This window comes from Sorex fumeus, unplaced genomic scaffold, assembly GCF_029834395.1.
Source record: "Sorex fumeus unplaced genomic scaffold, SorFum_2.1 ptg000063l, whole genome shotgun sequence".
Taxonomy (NCBI): Eukaryota; Metazoa; Chordata; class Mammalia; order Eulipotyphla; family Soricidae; genus Sorex; species Sorex fumeus.
The window spans coordinates 14,429,528-14,447,970 of NW_026606120.1; the positions used below are offsets into that span (position 1 = coordinate 14,429,528).

The window sequence follows — 18,443 nt, forward strand, 5'->3', positions numbered from 1 at the left end:
GTGTTTGTATGCGTATGGTGGCACAAGCACCTCCACCCACTGTTGCGTGGCTGCCTGTGTCCTGGCAGCCCGGGGTCTCCTCTGCGGGGAGGGGAGGGCACCCTCCCTGCCCCTCCTGTCTCTGGCTCCAGCGAGGGAACCCTTGTGCGCTCGGAAGTGCGCGCGACCTGCTGTGCTCGAATCAGAAGCGTGTTTTACGTTTTCGGGAGATCCTGTTTCCTCTTTCCTCTCTGCTGTGAGCCCCGCCACTCGCAGCCACCCCGCCCCCCACCCCCGGAGTCTGTCTGCAGCTCGGCTTGGCTCCCACTCTGAGGGCCCGGGTGCCAGGCACTCTGCTCCCCTCTGCTTCTCCCCTGCTCCGTCCGTCGTCGCCAGTTCTGCCCTTTTCCCATCTCTGCCCCCCCCCACACCCCTGCTGGCTGGAGCCCCATCTCCATAGCAACAGTTGCTGCTGTGGAAGGTGGCGCCGCTCCCTCATCCCGTGGGGAGGTATTTTTGGCACTGCAGAGGGATTTCGTTTTATTTTATCTTTGGTGTTGACTTTTACCCCTGAGTGAGCGCTCCAGAGCCGGGGACAGGGTTCAAGGAGACTGAGAGCCGTTCTGTGGGGTGCGGGGGTGGGGGGGGCAGACCCTTTCCCGTGGCTTCCGGCCCCTGGGCCTTTCCCAGGAGGTCCTGGGACATCCATTCTGGATGTGGACGCTGGCCCGGGCAGCTCTGGCAGTGACCTTGGCAGTAGGAGAAGCCCAGGGTCGCTGTGAGCCTGGTTTTGTTGCCTTGGGGTGTGGCCTGTTCCCAGACCCACTCGTGCCGCCCCCTGCCTGCCTCCTCCCCAGGAGGGAGCCATCTCTGTCTGGGTCTCTGTACCGCATAGGAGAGAGCCCGCAAGGCCACGTGACGGCATAGCTTCCGGGGTCCTCTTTTCTTACCATGGGGGCTCCCCCCCTCTCTCTTATAGTTGGGGCTGTTCTTGTCCCAATGCTCAGGGCTTCCTCCTGGCTCTGCACTCAGGAATCACTCCTGTCGGTGCTCAGGGGACTAGGTGGGATGCGGTGGATCGAACCCGGGTCAGCTGTGTGCAAGGCAAACAGCCTACCCTCTGCGCTATCTCTCTAACCCCAAAGTTACCCGGTCTTGACCCCCAGCCCAGCTCCTGTCCCTGCTAGGGGCGCTACTGGCCAGTCCAGGAAACGGGACGCCCTGCATGGGCCCCACCACACAGTGGACAGGAGGGCTGGTTGGCGCATCCCAGGGACCCAGCATTATGGTCCTGAGCCAGCACTGAGCACAGTTTCTTGGGTCTGCCATCTGGGGGGGAGGGGCGGCTCTGGTCTCCTGGGGTTGAATCTCGCTCCTCCAAGGCTCCTGGTGTGAGCCACCTCTTCAATGATGGGTGCTTGAGGGGTCCTGTGCCTGGCTTGGCCCCATGAGCAAAGTGGCCTTAGGGGCACCCTTCCCCGGGAGCACCCTTGTAGGGGGCCAGACCCATCCACCCTAGCAGAGGCTTCCTCAGCGCCTGGACATCCCGACTCTGCTCCCCCGAACTGCTCGGGGAGGTCTGAGCACAAGGAATACCCGGGGCTGCTTCTCCCGCCGTTATCACCAGGGGTTCCCCATCTTCCTATGACGCCCGTTTGCACACATAGGGGGATGACTCACCCAGCTTTAGGGACCCTCAGCCTCTGCTCCCCATGTGTCACCGTGTCCTCGCCCTCCTGCATGTGCCCAGGGCTGTGCTGCCTCCTGCGTTGGCACCTGCTGTGGGTGGGGGTGTGAGTTGGCAGCGAGAGGTGTGAGCTGGTGTGTGTGTGTGTGTGTGTGTGTGTGTTGAGGGGAGGTCGCGGTGGCAGGGGGGAGGTGCCGCCGTGGGCTGCCCCCTGCAATGCTGCCCAGTCGGTCTCGGCTACCCGGGCGCCTGCTGAGGGGGAGGAAGAGCACACGAAGCTGCCCTCCCTCCTGGCGCCTGGCTTTGGCTTCAGGTTCCCCGGTGCAGGTCACTCTGGGGCCACTTCGGGGTCACCCCTTCTGTCCATTACCTTGGGCCCTGCTGTATTGTCACCTGCCACTCCCTTGCCCGTTATTAATAACCGCCAGTGACGAAGTCTAGACATGCGTGCAGGGAGATAGGGGTGAGTGCTGGGGCCTGGCAGCCTGGCCACGCGTGCTTCCTGTGGCATGCGTCATGGGACCCCATGTGTGTATATTGCCCAAGTCATGGTTTTGTCTCCATTGTGTTTCCTGCCTATGTCACGTGTGTCGTCTGCATTGTATAAAGTTGTCCACATCACACGTGTTGTTACCCATGTTGTGTGTATTGCCTGCATTGTGTATGTTTCCCGTGTTATCTGTGTCACATGTTGTCCATGTTACCCATATTACGTGTTACCCGTACCACACATGTTCCCCGCATCAGAAGTTTAGGTCGCATGTTTAGCCTGCACTGTGTGTGCTTCCCATGTTGTTCGTGGTGCCCGTGTTATGCATTGCCCATGTCATGTGTCGCCCACGTCACATGTATCACCTGTGTCATGTATGCTCTCCATGTTGTATGTAGTGCCATGTCCTACATGCCGGGTGCTGTCGAGGAGTCTTGCATGTGTGTCTGCTGTCCTCCTGCCTGGTGTTCTCTTGAGAAAGGGCGGAATCAGTTGGGGACTGGTTTCCGGGCGACGTGCCCTGTCCCCATCCCCTGGGCTGAGAGTGAGCACGCGTTCCTGAGTGTCCTTCCCACAGGCATCTCCTCATGGGGCTCAGGGGTGAGGGTCCTGCAGGGTGCATATGGCCAGGGCCCACATATAAGGTGCTGGGTGTCCACCGGGGCCATTTGGGTTGTCCAGCAGTGTGGCCTCAGTGGGTGGCCAGAGGGTCCTGCCCGGCCACATGCAGGACCCCTCATCTGTTCCTTCCTGGGAAGGCAGGCTGGCAGCCTTCACAGCCTTCACACACAGGGTGGCATGTCCTGTGGGTCAGCCCGCCCAAGGCGAATGTCCACAGCCCCTAAGGCTGGTCCCCGTGTCAAAGCCACGGACTCCCTGGGAGCCGTTGGTGCCCAAGTCCCGGCCCTGAGCCCGGAGCCCTGGCGGGGAGGACACCAAGCTCTGCCCATCGCGCTCCCACTCGGGCAGGACAGCGTGGCCATGCAGGGGCTGACCCATGCCTGGGGTGGACAGTGCCTCTCTGAGAGCGTCCCCAGCTTCAGGTGCAGAATTTCTTGTGCTTCCCTGGGAAGATCTGGGGCCACAGTGGGGTGTTCCCCTGCCCGGCTGGACAGGCCCCACATCTTGGCAGGACTGCCGGGCTCAGTGGGGTCAGCGGATGAGACAGTTGTCCTGTAGTTGTACTGTCAGAATCATATGGCGTGGGCTGAGGCCTGGCTAGGCCCCTGATGTCGCCTCCCCTAATCCTGTGTCCCCAGGGTGACGGTGTCAGGACCTGCCAGGTGGCCTGTCCCAGGTGCAGGTGTGGGCGTCCAGATGGTCCTGTCCTGAGGCAGGCGTGGCATTAGCATCATGGGCCGGAGCCAGTGTGCTTGGTGCTGCCTGCACTGTAGATGTGGGGCTCTGTGGCCGGCTGAAGGGTGTGTGGACTCCTTCCCACAGAGGAGGGCAGCTGTGTGGTGGGGTCTGTCTACTCACCCTGCCTGTGGGCGAGTCCCGGCTGTTGCCTCCTTGGTGTGTCTGTCTCTGGGCTCTGTGGTTTGGAAATGCTGCCTGTGTAAGTGCGGCTGGCGGTTCTGCTAGTGGGAGTACATCCTTGATTTTTATTTTGTTTCTCTCAGTGTTGGGGCCACAGCTGGGCGTGGTGCTGGGGACCCAGCTCAGGGCCTGGCGGGTTCTCCATCTGCTGAGGGGCCCAGGCCTCAGCCATCGAAACCCAACCTCCTGGGGCTGGAGTGATAGTACAGCGGGTAGGGCGTTTGCCTTGCACCTGGCCGACCTGGGTTCGATTCCCGGCATCCCATATAGTCCCTTGAGCACCGCAAGGAGTAATTCCTGAGTGCAAAGCCAGGAGTAGCCCCTGTGCATCTTTGGGTAAAGGTAAAAGGTAAAGGCCCTCCCGTTGTTGATCGATTTGCTCGAGCGGGCCCAGTAACGTCTCCATTGGAGACTTTGTTGTTACTGTGTCTGGCATATCGAATACGTCACGGGGAGCTTGCCAGGCTCTGCCGTGCAGGCGAGATACTCTCGGCAGCTTGCTGGGCTCTCCGAGAGGGACGGAGGAATCGAACTCGGGTCGGCCATGTTGGCTGCGTGCAAGGCAAATGCCCTACTGCTGTGCTATCGCTCCAGCCCTTATTAACGCATCTCTGGGTATGACCCAAAAAACAAACAAACAAACAAAAAAACCCAAAAACCACCAACCAAAAAAACCCAGCCTCCTGCTGTGAGGCGTCACCCGGTTATCTTGAGTTCTACAACCTTGGCGTCTTCATCTGGGCCGCACCTGGCAGTGCTCAGGACTCACTTCTGAGAGGCTCAGTGGACTCCACGGGGTGCCAAGGCCGAACCAGGGTCAGCTGCGTGCAAGGCAAGCACCTTCCCTGCTGTCTCAGGCCCTCATTTGATTCTTATTTCACAGGTTCTTGTTCTGCTGAAATCTCTGTCCTGCCATCTGTTCCCTTTTCTTTTTTTAGGGGAGGGGGTGTTTGGGCCATACCTTGCAATGCTCTGGGCTGACTCCTGAGTCTGTGCTCAGGGATCACTCCTGGCGGCCTCAGGGAACCAGGGGGGTGCTGGGGATTGATCCCAGGTAGGCCTCGTGCGGGGCAACCCCTCTCCCCCACCCGCTGGCCTGTCTCGCTGGCCTTGGCTGTCCTGGCCGCTGTGATTATTAACAGCCGTGGCTGATCTCTGTGCTGTTTGTGCGCTGGGATGGCTTGCTGCCACTGTCTGGTTTCCCCTTTCCTCGGGCTTTTCTGCCATTTCTCTTCTTTTCTGGCATGGCTTGCCTGGCCATTTGTTTTGGACTGATACGTGTGAAACTTCTGAAGCTACTGGAGGTTCCAGGTGACTTTTTCCTCTCTAAAGGACACTGACTTTTGCTCGGTGTTGGCGGATCGCCCAGTGCGGGCCGTGTCGGCGCTGATCCCGAGCCCCCGGCTGCAGACTCTGTAGTACCTGCGGTGGGCGCTCACAGACAGCCTCACCCCATCTCTGCCTTGTGGGCTCCTGTCCCCGCTCGGGTTCTGCCCGGCTCCCGCCTGCGGCCGCCCTGCCCCAGGGAACCGTGGCGAGTGTTGTGTCGGGGACACTAGCATGAGAAGAGCGCACGGGGTTCGCCTGCGTGCTTCTCTCTGCTCTGCTAGACAGGAGACACTGTTTAGCTTATACTAGTGGGTGGTTACCGGAAAGTTTTAGAAGCTCTTTCTGCACACGCCCCCGGGTTAAGCCTGTCTGTGAGATTCACGCAAGCAGCGGCGCTGAGTGTGTGTGTGTGTGGGGGGGGGAGCCTAGAGCTCGAGTATCTTGGCACTGGGGTGGGGGTCTCTTGGGGCCTGCGTGTGTGCATTGAGCAGCCTTGTTGTGGGCCTTGGGAGGCCTGCGGGGCCCCTCCCAGGCCTCGGGCCATGCTGGCTGCAGCCTCTCTAGCTGACTCGGCTCTCTGTGTGGCCACATGCCTTGCACCTCTGTGGATGGTCAGTCTGGAGGGACCAGAGCTGTGAACGTGGCTCTGACGTTGTCCCCGAGTTGCTGGCAGGGCAGGCGCTGACCCCAGACAAGCCTGACCTGGCGGTGCCTGTGTGCCTGGGGCTGCCATGTCCGCTCGTGGGGACTCGGTCCTTGGGTGGTCTGTCCCCACCTGTGCTGTGTCTCCTTCCCGCGTGCCACGCCCTTCCCCCCTGCCTCTCCCTCCATCCTGCGTGGTGTCTCTGTCTCTTGGTTTCTGCTGTCCCTGCTCCTCGCCTGCTTTCCCTGCTGCCATCTGCTTCCAGGAGAGCATGAGAGAGCAGGGGCAGGGGCAGGGGCAGGGGCAGGGACAGGGACAGGGACAGGGGCAGGAGTGGTCAGGGGCGGCTGCGTCCATGGGCTCCTGGTGTGGGAGTGGCCTTGCCTGCTGCCCCGAGTCCCGGCTTTGTTCAGGATCCTGGTGCCAGTCCTGCCTGGGGAACTGAGATGGGCATCCCTGGACCTCCAGGAAAGGTCCCGAAGGTGAGCCTGGGCGCACCCCCTCAGCCCTGCTCGCTGCTGCTGTATCCCCCTTGGATGCACAGGGGCTGCCGGCACCCATGTCCTTCTCTACAGTGTGACCCTCCTCACGCCCTGTGACTCTAGCACCCTGGCCTGGGGCCCCTGATGTGGGATCGACCCCGAGTGGCTGAGCTGTGTCGCTGCTCTGCCCACTGCCCCTCCACCCCTCCACGGGCCTGTCCTGTCCTGGCCGGCTGCTGCATGGTTTTGGGGCCCGGCCTGGCTCTGGGGAAGACACAGAAGGCGGCTACCGCCTTGGCATCTCTGCAGAGCTGCACCTGGTGCTGCAGAGGTATGTGTGTGTGTGTGTGTGTGTGTGTGTGTGTGTGTGTGTCGCGGCCACCCCAGCATGGGGGGTCAGTACGGGGTGGGCAGGCAGAACCCACCCATCCTGGCCATGCCTCTGAGCTGTCCAGAGTGGAAGCCCACTCTAGTGACAGTCTGTGCTGCCCCCCCCCCCCCGCCCTCGGGCATGGGCATGGCTCCGCTGCATTCCCTGGCCCGGCAGGCCTGCTGGTTTTATGGTGGGCCACCTGCACAGCCCATGGCCTCACCCCTACATAGAGGGCCTTGCACAGCCTATGGCCTCACCCGTATGCACAGGGCCCTGCACAGCCTGCGGCCTCACCCCTACGCACAGGGCCCTGCACAGTCCACGGCCTCACCCCTACGCACAGGGCTCTGCACAGCCTGTGGCCTCACCCCTACGCAGAGGACCCTGCATAGCCCACGGCTTCACCCCTACGCACAGGGCCCTGCACAGCCCGTGGCCTCACCCCTACACACAGGACCCTTGCACAGCCTGTGGCCTCACCCCTACACACAGGGCGCTGCACAGCCCGCGGCCTCACCCCTACACACAGGGCCCTGCACAGCCCGCGGTCTCACCCCTACACACAGGGCCCTTGCACAGCCCGCGGCCTCATCCCTACACACAGAGCCCTGCACAACCTGTGGCCTCACCCCTTCTGCTGCACAGAGCCGGCTTTTGGGGGATGTTGGGGTGCTGGTTTCCTGCAGAGTCCCTGAGAGAGCCGTGTGCTGTCCTTCTGCACCCACCCTCAGAAACAAAGCCCCCCAGCCCCCTGCCCCTGCAGCGTGCCTCAGGGCACTGCGCTTCTCTGTGGCTAGCCTGACAGATGCTCTGTACAGGTCTGTAAGGGAACGCCTGTGGGAGGGATGGAGCTAGAGGGAGTTAGAGACCTGGCCGTGGGAACCCTTCCAGGGAGCCTGTCACAAAGGAAAGCTGGGGATGCCAGCTCACAGGTGGGGTGCAGGTCTCTCCCTGCAGGGTCCTGGCTGGCCAGCTGGGGTAGTGGGTGGGGCCAGGGATGAGGTGGGGCCTGTACCGGGGCGGGGCTTATATCAGGGCGGGGCTTATATCAGGGGCGGGGCCTTATCGGGGCGGGGCCTGTAGCAGGGGCCTGTGCCTTTCAAAGAGCCAGGCTCCTCCTCTCATCACTTTGCTTTCTCCCCGCACCTTTCCTTTCGAATGGGGAACTCACTTCTGCAGAGGTGCGGAGAGGGCTGTCCCCTCCGTGTTGTGCCTGCACGTGTGAGCTGGAGGCCGCGCCACTGCACTTGTGCTCAGGGGTTTTACAGCCAGTCCCAGCTGGGCAGTCCCCAGCGCCTGCCGCTCACCTGCCTTTCCCGGAACTGCACAGCCCCCTAACCCCTGCTTGCAGCGGCTCTGCTGTTGGAGTCCGTTGGATTTAGGGTGGTTCTGGGGGTCGTGAAATAAGTGAGTCTTTTCGAGACCCGCAGTGAAAGTGCCGTCTGGAAAGTGAGAGCACCTGCCTCTCTGCCCAGCCTCCCCTCTGCTGGTGCAGGGGTGAGAAACTCCCTGACATGACCGCTCCCCCCACCCCCACCTCCCCTCTGCTGATGCAGGGGTGAGGACCTCCCAGACATGACTGACCCCCGGCCCCACCTCCCCTCTGCTGGTGCAGTGGTGAGGACCTCCCAGACATGACCGACCCCCCACCCCCACCTCCCCTCTGCTGGTTTAGGGGTGAGGACCTCCCAGACATGACTGACCCCCGACCCCACCTCCCCTCTGCTGGTGCAGGGGTGAGGACCTCCCAGACATGACTGACCCCCGGCCCCACCTCCCCTCTGCTGGTGCAGGGGTGAGGACCTCCCAGACATGACCGTCCCCCGCCCCCACCCCCTGCACTCCCATCTGGGCCCTTGTCACCTCCCCTTCATGCAGAAGTGACCCGCTCACCCTGCACCCCTGTGCCTCCTGACCTGTGTGGGGTGTGGCGGTGAGTGGCTAGCAGTGGCAGCCCCCTCCCGGCACTCCCCCCCGTCCCCTTGTTCTGAGTGTTTTTGCCTATGTTGCAGCCTCCACACTGCTGATCCCTTGTGCCCCTGTGGTCGATGGCCCTTCTGACATATCCAAAGTCCCCAGTGACCATCTAGTGACCGAGTAAGACCCGGGGACCTGCCAGGGGTGTCATTAGGGGTAAAACTGCATTTTCTCCATGAACACCTCCATCTGTGTCCTCTTGACACCCAGGAATGTCCGGGACACAGGCCAGAATCCCTGCGTCCCTGAGTCTCAGGGTGCCGGCAGGCCGACCCTGGAGCTGATTGAGCCTGAAGTTAGATATTCCAGACCATGGCCACTGGGCCTCCAGGCATGTAGGGGGCTGGTTCCCTCATCCCAGAGCCCCGCTGTCCGGGGGCTCTGTCCTTGGAGCCCCTGTCCAGGGCCTGTTGCCCCTCTTAGGACAGTTCACAGCCAAAACCCAGGAGTTTAGCGCCGGGTTCTAGGGCTGCCGGAAAGGCACTTGCCTTTCGTGCGGCTAACGCCCATTCGATCCCTGGGGTCCTTTATGGTCCCCTGAGCATTGCTGGTGTGGCCCCCAAACAAACCAGCGGTCCCTTGTGTACCTGATGACTGAAGGGGCTGCAAGCCAGGACTCTGCTGTTCCTACCCGAGTCCCCTGGGTCTCCATATCCTCTTCTTCACCCCGCTGGATGTGGGGTTGCTGGACACTCTGCCCCTCACTGTCCAGGCAGCTGCAGGGGGCTGGGCCTTGCGCCCACCTTCTGTTCTCTGTCAGCACCACAGGCTTCCCCTGGGGCCCAGGGCCAGGCAGCTGCACCGGCACAGGTCCGTGTGCCCCCGTTCCAGGGGCAGCTTCACCTGTCAGCGTCTCGTTGGTTTTGATCCTCTCTGGGGGAAGCAGGAGCCTCTAATTTAAGCAGAAGCCGGGGCTCCTGGGAGTGGAACTGCCATGTGTCTGTGGGCCTGGGTGGGCGAGTCTATTTGGGTGCGGAGCTTGTGGCTGGGGGAACCCGGATCTGGCGGGAGCCCGTGTCTGGGGGGACCTTTGTCCCAGGGATCCTGTGTCTGGGGGTCCTGTGTCTGGGTGGATTCATGTCTGGGGGACCCGTGTCTTGGGGGGCTTGTGTCTGGAGGAGTCCTGTCTGGGGAAGCCTTGTCTGGGGGAGCCCTGTCTCAGGGAGGGGGTCTGTGTCTGGGGGAGCCTTGTCTGGGGAGGCCCGTATCTCAGGCAGCCTGTGTCTGGGGGGGCCCGTGTCTCGGGGGCCCGTGTCTCGGGGGCCCGCGTCTCGGGGCCTGTGTCTGGGGGTGCTGGTGTCTCAGGGGGCCTGTGTCTGGGGGGCCCGTGTCTCAGGGGGGCCTGTGTCTGGGGGGACGTGTGTCTCAGGGGGCCCGTGTCTGGGGGACACGTGTCTCAGGGGGCCTTTGTCTGGGGGGGCTGTGTCTGGGGGGTCCTGTGTCCGTGTGGGGAGCCCGTGTCTGGAGGCCCCATGGCAGTGCCGCTAACCTTCCATGGGCAGGCAGTATGCCATCCGGTTAAAAATAGCCCCGTCACTCGAGTAGAGACCAGGCCTCCCCCGTGTCCCCTGCCCCAGCACAGCAGCCCCGGTGCCGACCACTCGGTGTGGAGCCAGAGCACGGCCGGCGCTGTCTCTGCCCTGTTCGGGGCTGAGTGTTACTACCATACGGGCCTTCTGCTCTGGAGTCACTGTGAGAGTCTTCACGGCTCAGCTCTAAGCAAAGGCCGTTGGTGCCCTCAGCAGCCCTGCGGGTCTCGGCGGCAGCAGGGGACAGATCAGAGTGGGGGTGCTGCCTGCAGCTCCCCTCGCTCTGCGGTTGACCCTCCGCTTCCCGCAAGCTGTGCTACCAAGTCCAACTGCCGTTCGCACTGCCCAGGTGCTTGCTGGTCCTGAAAGCCTGCGCGTGCCTCTGTGTGTGTGTGTGTGTGTGTGTGTGTGTGTGTGTGTGTGTGTGTGTGTGTGTGGCGCCTGGAGGCTGGTGGACGCAGGGTGCGGAATCGAGTCTTGGAGGAGGGCTGGCGTGGCCAGTGAGGCTGGACTCAGCCCTGCTTGGCAGCTAGACGAGCCTCGTTTGGTGCCCGTAGGGTTCCGCTCTGTGCTATCCCTCAAGGGCTCTGAGGGGTCTCCTGGCCAACCTTTGGAATCACACTTTTTCCTTCCTTCCTTCTCTTTCCTCCCACAGCTCCACTCTTTTGGGCTTAAACATTTTTTGTTTTCTAATTAAAAAATAAAGGTGTTCTGATTTGCAGAGTTAGTCACGATTGAGTTTCAGGCATGCAATATTCAATTACAAGTCCCACCACCAGTGTCCACTTGCCTCCACCAGTGTCGTTGGTTTCCCTCCCACCCCCCAAACTGTCTGACAGGCACTTACTTAAAATTTATTTTCTTGTCACTTGTGGTTTATGAAGTAAAAGAGAGAGAGAGAGAGAGAGAGAGAGAGAGAGAGAGAGAGAGAGAGAGAGAGAGAGAGAAGAGGAATTAAGAGAACAATCCCACTCACAGTTGTGGCCCAGAAAAATCATGTACCTGGGAAACAGCTTCATGAAAGAGGTGAAAGACTTATAGTCAATCACTACTAAAAGGAAAGAAAGAGAACTTGAGGGAATGGAAGTACTGCCCCTGCTCGAGGATTGGGAGATCAGCGTGGTCAAAATTGCCGTATTGCACAAGGCACCGTGCAGATGCAATGTAGTCCCTCTGACTACCCACTATACTTTACAAAGACATAGACACAAGTTGTTGAAATGTGCGGGAGTAACATACCCCCTACACAGCATCCCAGGGGAAGAGACACGAGGGGCGAGGGTTCACGTCCCTCTGGTCCTCAGACATCGGACAGCGGCACTTTGGAAGGGACTGCCCACATGAGCATTGATGGAAACTCGGCGGGGAAGTGTGGGCGCAGGTGGACTCTGGGGGCTCCTGTGGGCGGGGGCGGGATCCCTTCCTTCCTGGAATGCTCTCAAGACTCTGCTGGGGGTGATGGCACAGACACTCCCCTTAGCCTGGCAGGGGTCTTTGGGGCAGGTGCCATGCTGCTGGGTTCTGGCTGTTTTGTTCTGGCGCCTGGGCTATTTTTCTCACCTGGTACCTGGTGTTTCCCCCCATCCAGTGTTGGGTGAGGGTAGGGGGGCCTCTGGGAGTGCCAGGGGGATGATTGGGCTGGAGCAGGGATGGGTCCCGCATTGGGACCCCTGGGCTCTGGCTCCTCTTACTATAGCTGGTCGCCAGGTGCTGTCCCTTGGGGTCAGCCCCGTGTCTTTCAGGTCAGCTGTCTGCAGGGGGAAATGGTCTCCGTGACTATCCCGGTGTCATGCGCCTTTTCTGGAGCTCCTCATCCCTCTGTGACTCCTTTGGTGGCAGACCTGTTCTGGTCTCTTTCATCGTGGAGGTGGAGCAGGGCTTGTGCCAGTGTTCTGGAGGGGCCCCCCATCACATGGCTGAGAAGAGCCTCTCCTAGTTGGTGGCCTGGCTTTGAAGGTCTGAAGTCACTTTGGCCGAGCAGAGCGATGCCTTCCTGCTGTCACTGACATACTGTGTCAAGGGTCACGGGACAGGCTGGAAAGGCAGCTTGGATGTGTACGAGTTCTTTCTGGATTGGAGGGAGCACTCTGGGGGGCGCTGGTCAGGAGTCCTGGCCCCCCTATCTGCTCTGCGCCAGCCCGTGTCGTCTGGGCACCCCTGAGCCTGTGCAGCGACTCACCGAGAGCCTGTGTGTTCTTTTTTTTTTTTTTTTCCTTTTGGGTCACACTCAGCAATGCTCAGGGGTTACTCCTGACTTTGCACTCAGGAATTACTCCTGGCTATGCTTGGGGGGGGGGGACCATATAGGATGCCGGGGATTGAACCCGGGTCAGCCGCGTGCAAGGCAAACACCCTACCTGCTGTGCTATCGCTCCGGCCCTGGGCCTGTGTGTTCTTTCCTGTCCGCTGTCTCCCGCACTGATTCACACCGCCCACTCCCCTGCCGGTCCTGTCCCGTCACACTGTTCCTTCCTGCTCATCGGCACGTCTCGGGTGGCTGTGGTGACTTCTGTGACATCTGGTGGGAACGTGCAGGCAGGAGTTCTGGCCAGGTGGGCTGGGGGGAGGCCGCACAGGCACCTGCGGAGGAGAGGTTCCCTCGGGAGATGGGGCTGGCGAAGGGTCGCCGGAGGACGCTGTCGGGTTTGCTGGAGGGTGTCGGGAATGGCAGGATCCGGGCCGGTGGGGAGCGCTGCGGGGTGTGAGTGAAGCGCTGGCCTCTGGCCGCCGGCTGGGCGCAGGCAGGCTCTGTGCCCTCTCTGCTGGCTGCCGGCCTTTGGCTCTCGTCTGCTGCTGGCTTCCCTGGGGCTGAGCTGCTGGGGAGCGAATGTGCCTCCGAGCTGTGTGTGGAGCTCCAGCATGTGCTGGGTCATGTGCAGCTTTCCCGGGAGGTGGCTGAGGGCCTGGCCGCGAGTGACGGGGATGGGGGGAGGGGGGAGGGGGCGAAGTGGAGCCTCCCAGGATCCTCTCTGGGGCCTGCCCAGGCGGGTCCAGACCGAGAGTCCACTGTGGCCTGGACACTCGCAGCCGCAAACTTCACCTCGCAGGTCGCTGCTGCCCCCCACCTCCAGGTCCTGCTGGGTCCCCATGGAGTGGGAAGTTGTCCTGATCAGCTGGTTTCTTGGGGGACCGTGGGACTAAAGCTGGGGACCGGAACGTCAAGGTCCCCCAACCCTTCCCCCAAACCCCTCACCTGCTTCTCAGGCCTGTTGCCTTCCCTGGCAGGAAGTGGTTTCCAGAGGTGATGGAGAAGGAAAGAAAACAGTTTTGTTTGGAGATGACGGGGAAGGGAAAGACATCCTTTTTTTTTTTTTTTTTTTTTTTTTTTTTTTTTGCTTTTTGGGTCATACCCGGCAATGCACAGGGGTTACTCCTGGCTCTTCTCTCAGGAATTACTCCTGGTGGTGCTCAGGGAACCATGTGGGATGCTGGGAATTGAACCCGGGTCGGCTGCGTGCAAGGCAAACGCCCTACCTACTGAGCTATCGCTCAAGCCCCGGGAAAGATATTTCTGAGAGAACACGGGCTTCTCCAGGGAGGGGAGAGCCAAAGGCACTTCCTAATGTCAGGGAAACAAATTCCACACCCCAGGTTGAGGTGTGGGGCCCCGCCCCCCATCAGGGGAAGGCCCCCCTTTCTTAACACAAAGTCACCAGGTCCGTAGGTTTTTCCCAGGCAACCCCAAGTGGGACCTTGTGTGCAACTGGTCATTGCTGGGATGTTCTCACAGGGGAAAGCTGGGAGCTTTGAGGGGCCCCTTCATGTCCTGTCAAAGCCTCTCCACCACCTCTGATCCCAGTATCCCTCCCATCCCCCCATCCCTCCATCTCCCCCCCCCCCCCCCCCCCCCCGCCTCTGTGGAGGGCATTCCCTTTTGTTCTTCCTCTCCTTTTGGGTGCTGTGGTTTGCATTGAGTGGCAATCATGTTCGGTCTATAGTCTACTTTCAGCATGCATCTCCCATCCTGGGAGGATCCTCCCAACACCCTTTATTTGGTGCTCCCTTCTCTGTCTGAGCTGCCTTTCCCCCTACCATGTACGGCTGGCTTGCCAGCCATGGAGTGAACCTCCTGGTACTTATCTCGGCTATTCTTGGGTGTTTCACTAATAAAAATTTTTTTAAAAAAAGCCTCTGCTTCCTGCCCAAGCTTTTCCTTTCAGAGGGGTTCAGCCATGGCCAGGGCCCGCTTCAGTTTCTGCCTCCACAGACTGGGTCCCGCCTTCCTGCTTTTAGAGGGCCTGGGAGCGTGCGACCGAGTCACTCCTTCGAACAATCTCTTTTTTATTGCTTCCCAAGACCTCATTGCCAGCACCCGCCCCTCCCCCCCTGCCACCCTGATTTGTCTGCTTCACTTCTACAGGGAGGACACTGAGTGTCACTGGTGTGGTGGGGGTGAGGTGAGGGCTGTTTCCAGGGTGCCGTGCACTTAGGGTCGGGGTTTCCGGGGAAGCGGTGGGAGGGGCAGCCGTGCCTCTCCTGTGGGGGTCTCTCTTTCTCTTGCACGCCGGTCCCCAGACCGTGCTCGTCCTGCCTGGCGCTGGGTCCGTCCGTGGCAGACTGGGCGGGGAGGGTGTGCAGGTGCCCGCCCAGGTGTGTGCTCACCTCCGCCCCCCCCCCACCTCCCTCAGGACCGGAAGCTCACCAAGCTGGAAAGGCAGCGCTTCAAGGAGGAGGCCGAGATGTTGAAGGGCCTGCAGCACCCCAACATCGTGCGCTTCTATGACTTCTGGGAGTCCAGTGCCCGGGGCAAGCGCTGCATCGTGCTGGTGACGGAGCTGATGACCTCAGGGACGCTGAAGACGTGAGTGCCCAGGGCCGCGGGCAGGGGGACAGGCCTGCCTGCCTGCTGGGACACCTACTCCCCACGAGCCCACCCCCTCCCCCAAGTCCCACGGCCCCACGGGAGCCCCACAGGGCCGCAGCCCTTTCTCACCTGTCCCATTCTTCCAGGTACCTGAAGCGCTTCAAGGTGATGAAGCCAAAGGTGCTGCGCAGCTGGTGCCGGCAGATCCTGAAGGGGCTGATGTTCCTGCACACCCGGACCCCGCCCATCATTCACCGAGACCTCAAGTGCGACAACATCTTCATCACCGGGCCCACGGGCTCCGTGAAGATAGGAGACTTGGGCCTGGCCACCCTCAAGAGAGCGTCGTTCGCTAAGAGCGTGATAGGTGAGCCCGTCCCCGCGTGGACCCGTGCTGGCCCCCGGGGCCCCCCAGTGTCCGGTCAGCGGCTCGTGTTCTCTCAGTGAAGGCTGCAGCCCCCGGAGGTGATTAGTGTGATACTGGGGCGGGGGGTGGGGCAGGAGTGTCCACAGGATGGGGCGGGGCCGTGGAACCCTCTGTGTGTGAGAGGGTATGCAAGTTAGTGAGTGTGTGTGGGTGTCTCAGCGTGTGTGTATGTGTGACCGTGGGTCTGAGTGTATGTGTCTGTGTCTGAGTTTGTGTAAGTGTGTGTGTCTGTGTGTGTATGTAACTGCTTGTGTCTGGATGGAAGAACGTATGTGCCTGTGTCTGTGTGTGGATGCAACTGCATGTGTCTAGATGGAAGGATGTACGTGCCTGTGTCTATGTGTATGTAACTGCATGTGTCTGGATGGAAGGGTGTACGTGCGTGTGTCTGAGTGTTTAGTTTGTATTTGTATACATGTAAGTACATGTGCCGGAGTGTGTAAGTCTGTGTGTGCCTAAGTGCACATGTAGTGTGTGTGCATGCCCGCCCGTGTCTTCTGACGGACATGCGGAGTTCCCAGCTGAGGTGCTGGTTGGGAAGAGTTGGAGTGCTGAGTGCTGCGTGCTGAGTGCTACATTCACAGCATGCAGCCAGTCCCGACTTAGAGCTCCATGTCCTGCACCCCCAGAGTGGGACTGGCTGGCTCCCTGGGGAGCGTCTCCCTTCTGTGCTTTTGGTGGACAGACACACCCCATCCCTGAGCGCTGCTAGTGCAGCCACGGGGCTCAGAACTCTCGTGTCCGTGGACTCTCTCTCTCTCCGTCCACATGCCCTGTTCTAACGAGCTCTTTCAGAATTCTCTATGTACACACATACATTGAAGTGACTTTTGCCTTCTCCATTTTTACTCAAAATGTGAATAACTCTTCCGTTAAACATATGATTTGTTCAGTCAACTTTATAAATGAGCACAGATTAAGATCGTCTGTACGTACCCTACCTGCGTCTCTGTAACTGTTTTGGTAAAACGTGTGTTTTTGGGTTTGTTTTTTGTGGGGTTTTTTTTGGGGGGGGTGATTTGGGTCCACTCCCCCATTCCTGCGGATTACTCCCGGCTTGGCGTGGGGTACCCTGTGCAGTGCTGTGGACCAGACCGGTGGACCGCCTGCCACTGCACTATCTGTCTCTCAGGCCCCAGGCATCATGTGTTTTTAATATAATAATTTGTGCTATTTTGTGTCTGATTTTTAAAAGTGGGGGGAAAGATTTTGAAAATCTTCCAAGGCCAACAACAGATGTTGGAGGCAGCCAAAGCAATCGCTGTCCCTCCCTCTGTGTCTCCCTGGCTTTGGGTGGGCCCTGCTCGAGGGAGGGGGGTCTGTGGTGTTAGGCGGAGTTCAGGGGCTGTGGCGACCGTGGTGCTGCCCGCCCAGCCCAGCCGCAGCACTGCGAGTCTGCCCATGGGGCCAGGCACGCTCACCCCATCCCGTGTGCGTCTCGTGTGAGCCTCGTGTCCCAATTCCACAGACTCCCGTGGTAAATGTTGCCTCGGGGCCTCTGCTCTTAGGGGGCCACCGCTTCCCTGCGTGACTGCCGCAGCTGATGCCTCCCTGTGAATCCTGTCTGCCCGGCACTGCTCAGCCTGAGTCAGTCCGTGGTGACATTTCCATCCCACGAGGGCTCCCTGGGACCCTCCTGCTCCCTAGGTGGTCTCTGCGGCTTTCTGCCCCGGCCCCGTCCCTGGGCAGTCCTGGTTTCTGGCAGGGCAGCAGCAGCAGAGGCAGCGAGCCTGTCCCAGGCCCACACCTGGGTAGGATTGGGGGGCGGGGCATGGGTCTGTGGGGCACCCCCAGCCAAGCCCAGGGGCTTGGGCTTTTGGTGGCGCTGGGGGTGGGAAGGGGGCTCCGGGCTGCACGGCTCACCCTGCGCCCTTTGCTCTGGCACAGGCACCCCTGAGTTCATGGCCCCCGAGATGTACGAGGAGCACTACGACGAGTCCGTGGACGTGTACGCCTTTGGGATGTGCATGCTGGAGATGGCCACCTCGGAGTACCCCTACTCGGAGTGCCAGAACGCCGCCCAGATCTACCGCAAGGTCACCTGTGTGAGTCCCGCGGCCTGCCAGGCATCGCGCGCCAAGACCTTATAGCAGGAGTGTGTGTGCGCGTGCCTATAGGTGTGCGTGTGTGTGTGTGTGTACACATGTGCGTGTGTGTGCCTGCATGCATCTGTGCCTCCCTGGTGTGTGTGCCGGCCTACATGGGATCATGCGTGCCAGCATTGCGTGTGTATGTGTGTGCGTGCCCGCCTGTGTGCATGTGCATGTGTGTGTGCATGCTTGCATGTGTGTGTACGTACACGTGTACCTTCCTGCCTTTGTACATGTATGTAAGTGTGCCCGTGTGTGTGTGTGTGTGTGTGTGTGTGTGTGTGTGTGCGTGCCTGCTGCCCTCTAAGCTCACGTGAGGCAGGTGTCTCTTACTCCTGGGAACCCGGGCCTCGTGCAGTTGCTCAGCTCCCCAGGCTGGCAGTGGGACACGCCCTCGGGTTGGGGGGCGGTGGTACAGAACCTCAGTGCTGCCACAGTTCCTCCACGGGATCCTCCTGGGCCACCCCGGAACCACTGTCTTCCCGCCCTCTGCCTCGCCCAGGCTTCTCGGCTCCCGTCCGCTGACTTTACTTTGTGGTGTCCATCCCCCCGCCCCCATTGTGCGCCTGAGGCAGCGAGGGTCAGGGCAGCTGGGTCCCCAGGGCCTGCAGCTGCATCCCAGGGCGGAAGCACACTTCATGCAGCTCGCCCCACCCGAGCCTCCCACAGAGCCCAGGTCATTTGTGTCCCAGAGATGCGCAGGGAGTTTCACTCTCCCTGTGTTGCTGACGGGGCAGGCAGGGCACCTAGCCGCTGGCACTGGTGGTGGCAGGTCAGACGCCCACAGACGGGTATGGGTGAGCAGAGAGGATGGGGGCAGCAGACCTCCAGGGGTGAGGAAGGTCCAGGTCACTGAGACCCCATGGGCAGAGCGTGGCCATGTGGAGCTGTGAGCCCCTGCACGGGGTGGGGTTACTTCCTGCCCAGATCCCCTCCCACTAGTCCTCAGTGCCAGGCCTGCCACCCACTAGGGCCCAGGAAACAGACTCACCTCCACCCGCCCTCCAGGAGCCAGGGAAAGGATGTTGACAGCTGCCTCTTTGCCTGGTGCCCTCGATGCAGGGGGTTTGGGTGCTTCGGGCTCAGGGCAGTTG

At 60.8% G+C, this 18,443-nt stretch overlaps 1 protein-coding gene across 1 annotated transcript in view; it reads left to right on the forward strand.

Moving 5' to 3' along the window:
- Positions 1-18,443, forward strand: part of WNK2 (WNK lysine deficient protein kinase 2) — a 94,236-nt gene that overhangs the window by 14,703 nt on the left and 61,090 nt on the right. The window contains exons 2-4 of the mRNA XM_056128118.1: positions 14,657-14,829; positions 14,979-15,199; positions 17,147-17,304. Coding sequence (XP_055984093.1) covers positions 14,657-14,829; positions 14,979-15,199; positions 17,147-17,304 — 552 coding nt within the window. The remainder of the gene's footprint in view (positions 1-14,656; positions 14,830-14,978; positions 15,200-17,146; positions 17,305-18,443) is intronic.